This window comes from Mus caroli, chromosome 9 (assembly GCF_900094665.2).
Source record: "Mus caroli chromosome 9, CAROLI_EIJ_v1.1, whole genome shotgun sequence".
NCBI classification, from domain to species: Eukaryota; Metazoa; Chordata; class Mammalia; order Rodentia; family Muridae; genus Mus; species Mus caroli.
In genome coordinates this window covers 54,804,540-54,812,205 of record NC_034578.1, presented here as the reverse complement: position 1 = coordinate 54,812,205, position 7,666 = coordinate 54,804,540, and the positions used below count along the sequence as shown (strand labels likewise).

The 7,666-nt window shown below is 51.2% G+C and overlaps 1 protein-coding gene across 1 annotated transcript in view; it reads left to right on the top strand.

The window, feature by feature from the left end:
* Positions 1-871: 871 nt before the first annotated feature.
* The window catches only part of Ccdc33 (coiled-coil domain containing 33), a 92,222-nt gene continuing 85,427 nt past the window's right edge, over positions 872-7,666 (top strand). Inside the window, exons 1-3 of the mRNA XM_021172509.1 lie at positions 872-1,261; positions 2,063-2,391; positions 2,491-2,607. Of these exons, the coding sequence (XP_021028168.1) occupies positions 952-1,261; positions 2,063-2,391; positions 2,491-2,607 (756 nt within the window). The 5' untranslated portion in view covers positions 872-951. The remainder of the gene's footprint in view (positions 1,262-2,062; positions 2,392-2,490; positions 2,608-7,666) is intronic.

Sequence of the window (7,666 nt, the reverse complement as noted above, 5' to 3'; positions counted from 1 at the left end):
TATGTTTGTGTGTACAGGTACACATGTGTATGTGTTTGTATCTGTGTATATGTTTGTGTGTACAGGTACACATGTGTATGTGTTTGTATCTGTGTGTATGTTTGTGTGTACAGGTACACATATGTGCATGCTTGTGTGTGTGCACATGTACACATGTGTGTGTATAGTTTAAGGATTTATATATGTTATGAGTACAAATGTGTGTACAGGTACACATGTGTATGTGTTTGTATCTGTGTGTATGTTTGTGTGTACAGATACACATATGTGCATGCTTGTGTGTGTGTTTGTGTGCACACGTACACATGTGTGTGTTTGTATGTACAGGTACACATGTGTGTGTGTGCATGTAGACACCAGAGGTCAACCTCAGATGTTATTCCTCAGGACTCTTTTACTTTTTTTAAGACAGGAACTTACTGATTCTCCTAGATGGACTTCCTGCCTGGGCCTCCCCAGGACTAAAATAATGAGCATAGCATACACAACCATTTCCAGTTTCCATGGGTCCTGGGAATCAAACTCAGGTTCTCATGCTTGTGCACCAATACTGACCGAGTCCCAGCCCTGATCATTCATTTTCCATATTTCTTGTTTATCTTTGTCTTCTCTACCCATTACCTTCACTAGAAGACAGGCTTCAGGAGGGCAGGAATGTGTCTATTTCACTGCTATATTCAAAATGCCCAAGACAGCACCTCATATATAGTAGGTTCTCAATAAATATTTACTGACAGATCAAATGCTAAATGGGAAGAATTAATTGATGCCTTTGTTCCCCAGTTCAGGCTCAGTTTCCTGGCTTGTTGCCTGGATCCTTCTCAAACAAACAGAGAAGGGTGAGGTGTGGCCCCAAGTGCCTAACCTGTCTGCTTTCTGACTGGACCCAGGATGGGACTGTGAGCAGGAAAGGGCAGGGCTCAGCCTGGAGTTCTGACCCTGGCTGAAGCCATGACCTTTAGAGGTCCTGATCCCTACCTCCCTGCATCCCTGCTGAGCCAGAGACTGAAGGCTGGAGAGAAGACGCTGGACCTGGAGTTTGAGATCTTGAGTGTGGGATTTAATGAAGAGGGCCGGTACGCCCTGAGGCTGTCAGCTGAGAACCCACTGCAGGCAGGCTCCAGCGCTGGGGTGCAGTTGCAAGTCAATGATGAGGACCCCCTTCCAGCCTGCTCAGCTGTCACTGAGGTCATTGAGCAGCAGGATCCTGGCCAGAGCCTGACCTTCACCAGGAACAAATTTATCTTCACTCTGCCCAAAGGTATAAAGTGAAGTCAAGGGTTGGGGGGAAGCAGGATCCTTGGGACTTCTGCCCTAGAGCTGATCAGGACCCTGGGGGACTGCAAGGGACCTGGACAGCCAGAGGCAGAGCTCCAGCCTCAATTCTAAGCTCTGCCTGTGTGACTATGTGGCCTTGGGCAAACGCTGGTCCTGTAAAGTTCTTGCTTCCTTCAGTGTGGTGTGGATGCTGAAACTGTTCTCATAGAGGGCAAAGGTGAAGAGGAACTAAAGGGGGGTATGAATTTGATAGAGACAAAGCCCAAAGCACATTTAGACCTAGGCAGTGAATGGTACATGGATGGAGTGATGCTAGAAGCCCCCTGAGTTCCTTCTGATTGTAGGGATAGAGACTGGACAGACATGAATGGATAGAAGATCCTGGTCTTACTTTCTGGGAGCTTCCAGACTGGGTACAAAGAGGCAGGAATTTTAAGTCAAAACTAGCTAACTAATCTAGAAGATTCAGGCTTAGACAGAGGACTTACCAGACAACAGTCCTGGTGTATATCCCAGGCTAAGGTTAGCCAAACTCTTCCCTGGTGTCAGAACACAGAACAATCCCATGGGCTATAGGCCTCCTCACTCTGGTGGGGTCACATGAGGCATAGGTAAACCGAAGGAGTCTTGAGTGAGGGCTGAGAGGAGTCAGCCACAAGGGAATTCTTAGCCAAGCTGGTTGGATTCAGTTCAAGTTGCCCCAGGGCCCTCGATGTCCTTCTCACCCCTTGGAGAAGGGAGGGAAATCCTAAAGACCACATTTAAAGCCATGTTCTCCACCCAGGGTTCTGTAAGAATGATGGGCAGAGTGATGCACATCTTCGTGTGGAGGCTCTGAGGCTGGATGGATCCTCAGGACAGGAGGCTCAGAGGGTAGGTGAGGCCATCTTCCCCATTTACCCACGACCAGATGAGCCCCGAATGAACCTCACAGCACAGGATCATGAAGACCTGTACCGCTATTGTGGCAACCTGGCTCTTCTTCGAGCCAGCGAGGACCCCACAGCCCGCCACTGTGGGGGCCTGGCTTACAGTGTGGCCTTCCATGTGCACAGGGCCCCTAGGTCCTCTGTCTCAGACTGTCTTCTGGAACCCAGCCAACCAGAGCTACAGGTGGGTGCTCCTGGGTCCCAGTTCAGGACACAGCCTTTGATGAAACTGGTTGTCTGCAGCCCTACAGTCCCCAACCTCAGTCTCCTACGTTCTCAGCAGACTTCGAGGGAGGCCCTGAGTGACAAGATAGAAGAATCTTATGTGAGCCCATTCAGCACTGACAGTGACCAGGAGGGGCTCAGCTGGGAAGCAGGACCCTGGCAGCATCCGGCTCAGGTGAGGGGCACCAGCCCTTCTGTGGGAGGGTTCCCTACTACGTTATCTCTCATTTAGGCATCACATCCAATTGAGAACTCACAGAGCAAGCAGTAGTTCGTTGCACAGGTGGAGAAAACACACCTCAGGATTCTAGGTTCCACGAAATGTCAATAGTTACTGGAAACCTCAGGACATATATAGTAGCATGTGGTACCCAATGCCAGGACAGCCACTAAGTATGGAATGTCACTAGAGCCAATACAGTTGGATACAATATTGGTATTATACACGGTCCTTGACACTGTCATGAAGGCTCTGAAAGGGGTCGGGGTGTAAGCCCAGGAAAGGCTTTCTTAGATGTGTCATTTTGCAAGGGCTCTTTGCTTCCTTCTTCACTCATTTATGGGCTCCTCCATCCTGTATTTATCTGTCAGACCCACACTAGGTGAGTGAGGTTTACGGGTAGCAATTTGGAAAAGGTTCCAGGGGTGAGGTCTAGTATAAGCTAGCAAAGAGAAGAAGGTGGCTCAGTCAGCTGGCAGCAGAGGGACAAGTTGAGATGGAGCTCAGCGCTCGCTCTCTTTCTCCCTCCCCCCCCCCCCCCCCCCCCCCCCCCCTCTCTCTCTCTCCCTCTCTCTCTAGCTCCCCCCCCCCTGCCTGGCACTGAGTAGAGGCAGGGAGGGAAACTGAGTTAGGTCATGGAGAGGTTCAATAGGGAAAGAAGTGGGAGGAGCTGAAGCTATCCTGGCAACAAGCAGAGGGAGGTATTCAATTCTGGAGGCAAAAAGCGAGGTGTGGGAGGGGCCTGCAAGGACAGGATTGTATGTAAAGTAAGCAGGCAGCATGTGACAGGGACCCAGAAGCACTGCTCTCCTCCAGGCCTCCTGGTTTGCTAACATGGCCCACTCTGACCTTTGTCCATTCATTTCTCAATCAATGAACACACCTTTCTAACCCACTCCTGTGCTCAGCCCCAATCTGTTCTGGAGGCTAAGTTTATGGATGAGATGGACAGTCTAGGTAAGGCTGAAACTCCCTGTGTTCCTAGCCTGGGCCCAGCTCCTCTGTCTAATGCTATCATCTAGGGACAGGACACTCTGGAGGAGGCCAAGAACTCAGGAACTGTCCCTGCTCTTTGGGTCTCCCTGGCCTGGCCAGCCTGAGGCACATGGATGTGGACGGTGTACTCAGGCTACAGTGTAAAATGTGGGTGAAGGAGGTTGGGAACTGCTGGGGGGAGAGGGGGCTGGCACGATGGCTGCAGTCGACCTCAGCAGCTCTAATTTCTGTTATTTAAAGCTATCATCTCTGCGCCATATTCCCTCTTAAAGTGTCAGATGTCTGCTTCTACGGAGACAAGAAAATAGCTTTCAGGGGAGAGGAAAATCGCACCCCTTAGGGGGGATGGGAGGGGTCAGCAATCACAGCCCTGATGGCAGTGCCAGAGCCACAGACAATGGAGGGTTCCCTGTGAACAAGGGACGGGGGCTTGTAGTTAGACAGACTCAGCCCAGCAGCTCAGCCTAAGGAGAGCAAGCTCCTGTCCCTATAGATACCTGGGGGCCGTGGCAGGACACAAAGGGCTAGTGGGGCTCTATTGCTCTTTGGACCTGTATCCTGGAGCTATAGGAACCCTAGCAGCCATACTGTCTCCCTGCCTTGTGGATAGGGACAGGAAGTCCAGATAAGAGTATTTCATAAGAAAGGGGACATTCCCCAGGAGAGGGGGGCTTCCCTGGCTTTCTGGTTGACAGCCGAAGAGGAGAGAGGAAGGCAGTGAACAGGGGGAATAAAAGGGACAAGAGAGAACTTCATTTTGGGGTTCCAGAGCAACCTCAGCAACATTCAGTTCAAGCCTAAGAACAAATTTCTGGGCTCCAGGAGCAAAAGCTTCAATTCAAAGGCATTTCCTCCAGGAAGCTTTCCCCAGCACAGGGTTCATCCATTCGACCCTGTTCTCAGTCCTGCTGCCACCAGACGGCTCAACAACTGGTTCAGTGTAGGACTTTGTTTTCAAGGGTGCTTTTTGCTTTGCATGGTGTGTGACATTTTCTCCCAAGCATAACAGTTAAAGGTCATGGGGTGGGGCAATAGAACAAGAGGATGAAGGGCAGGCAGGCATCTAACGGGGCTACAGGGAAAAGGGCTCAGTATCCATATCTGCTGACTGAGTCTGAATCCTTTTGCTTCCTAGCCATGGTGTCCTTGGTTCTAAATGGCCACACCAAATGTTGCTCTGAGCTAATATTTTCCAGGGGGTGGGGGCGGTTAGCAGGAACTATTCCCGAAACTATTTCCAACATGAGCAGCCAGAGACCGAGGGTGGAGGTCCCTCAGGGGTGCCCTGACTCACCAAGGAGAACCCTAGGAGTACACTGGCAGGAGCTACCCCAAGTTCCCTGCAGCCAATGGCTGTCATCCTCCCCTGGGGCAAAGGGGCTTCCTTACAAACCTGCCCTTACCTGATACTACCTGTATTCACTTCCTGGAAGCTTTGAGATCACACAACTACTCCTCTGTCTTTGTCTAAAAGATGGTTCAGTGATCAGAGAGGAAGCAGGTGGTCTGTACAGTGCTGGGAGGAGGGACCTGGGGGAGAAGAGTAGAAAGTGCAGGCAAGCCTTAGCTATGACCAGCTACCCCCTTCCAAATACCCTACTATGTCTCCTGGTGAGGTTGGGGAGGGAAAAAGAGGACTGGTGTCTTCAGTCCCTGAGCCATTGTGCCCTCAAAGGTCACTAGTTGAGGGACATCTTCCCACAGGCAGAGCTGTTGAAGAGGGAAACTTTGAACTGGAAATCCCCAGGTAAGGAGTTTCTGGAAACATGAATTGAATTCCTTGCTTATAGTTCCGGGGGCCACCTTGGGGATTCCTGCGATTTTGAACCGTAATTTCCTCCCACAAGACCCTGCGGTCCAGGTTCCTGTGGAAGAGGGAGGAGGGTGTGATGAGCTCGACCCCGCAGTACCTCTTCCTAACAATCATGGTTTTGTTTCATAGAAATGATTCTGTTTCCCTGGAGCCTTTTAAAAGACGCTTTTAATTTTTTTTTTTATTTCTTCCATTTAAAACACCTTTTCATTTATTTATTTATTTTTGCCCCAGAGGAGCAGGGAAAGAAAGAAGAAAGCTAGTAAAGCAATCACCAAATGAGAAGCACCTGGCTCGAAGCCTGTGGCTTCTAACTGTAGCTCTGCCACTAAGAAGCTGGGGGCTTTTATTAAGAAGTGGAGGAGAACCAAGTGGCCGAGGAGAGGGCGGAGTGGCTGGCTAGCTCACCTCCACCCTCTGTCCCTACACCTCGGTGGTAATCTTGTTCCTTTCCCTTTGTTCCCTCTCTCTCCCCACCCCCATCCTGCCTGTTTCTTCCTGGTCGCGATTCTGGCTAGAGCGGCAGGTCTGCACTTTCGCCGCCCCGGGAACCCTCCAGCTTCGGGCAGGAGTGCTGCCAGTCTTCACTCTCCCTCTCTTGGCTGCTTTTAAATTCATTATGCCTTTTATTGCTCGCTATTGCGTGCTTTATTCCCATTGCCCTGGAGACTAGAGTGGTTCAAGGGGGAGAGGCGCACGATGCGGATTTCATTAACTCCACTCTTTACTGCCCATTCACTCTCAGGGGCTGGCCTGGAAGGGTGGGGAGGGAGGCCTGGGCACCTCTTTGTTGTCCCCCGTCCTTCCGTGCCGACCTGCTTCTCTGGTCTTTCAAAGCTCCACCTGCCACGGTCCTGGTAGAGAGGAACGCAGTGGCCCATTTCACAGGTTGGGAGATAGGTGCAGGACTACATATAGGAAGTGGCTGGAGGTGCAGAGCGAGAGCGCAGGTTAGAACAGAGCTGCCAGCCCCTTCCCTGGCTGATACCGCTGACTCTCTGAGAATCTGCTCTGGACCGGAATCCCCAAGCTGTCCCTTCTCTGCTGTCTTGCCTCCATCAAATCTGCGGCCTGCAGCAGGGGTAGCTTCTTCCTTGCAAATGAGGCAGTTTTATGGGCTTTAGAAAAACACTCCAATTGTTCCCTCAATTACCCTGGAGCAGATTGAATATATTAATCTCTCTCTTAACTCGAGTTAGAGACTCAGCTGCCACCCCTCCCCCCAGCCACCAGCCCCTTTCTGCAGGCACGTGCCAGGGATTGACTCCCAGCCCCCACCTTTCCGGGCCTGGAGCCCCAAGCTGGTCAGTTTAGGCCCTGGTAAATGCCCCTCCCCCACCCCACCCCACCCCTCTCTCTCTACACACACACATACACACACACACACACACACACACACACACAAGGGCGGGGGGGGCGGGGAGGGGAGAGAAAGAGAGCCCTGTTTTACATTTTCCTATCAATTTTCATTGATTTTTTTTCTCTCCTTTGCCATTATTTGAAAGAGCCTTTTTCTTGAGTAAACGTGATGATGGGGCCATCCACCCTCCCACCCCTCTTACCACATAGGGACTGGGCGGGGTCTGAGGCGCCCCCCGCACCCCCCTCCCCAGCTCCAGTGACAAGTGCCTCTAGCTTAAACACAGTCTGCCCCAGGCAGCTGAGCCCTGCTAAAAGCTACCTGAGGTTTCCCTTTGTACCTCGATTTTCTTTTATTTCTGAGGAACAAAGGCAACTGTCAAGGCGTTCTCAGAGAGCGCTGTCACCCACACAGGGAGGGGTGTAGCCTGTCTCTATGGTGGTGAGAGTATCTGCATGTAAGTGTGTATGAGAGAGACAGAGAGACAGACAGAAAGATAGAGATAAAGAGAGATAGAGAGACAGAGAGAGACAGAAAAAGTCCAGTTGGGGGAGATGGAGAGGAAGGAGGTGCCTGTTTCTGAGGTCCTCTTAGCCAGTCGAAGCCCAGCTCCAGGGAACCGTGCACATCCCCACCTGTCACCCCCAGCAATCACCTTCACAGGTGTTTAGGCTCCCAGGAGCACACAAGCACATAGTGATTGTGTGTGTGCAAAACCACACCGTGTCCTCTCCCAAAGACAAGTCCATAAGAAGCACACACACATGAGAAGCACACACACATGAGAAGCACACACACATGAGAAGCACACACACATGAGAAGCACACACACATGAGAAGCACAC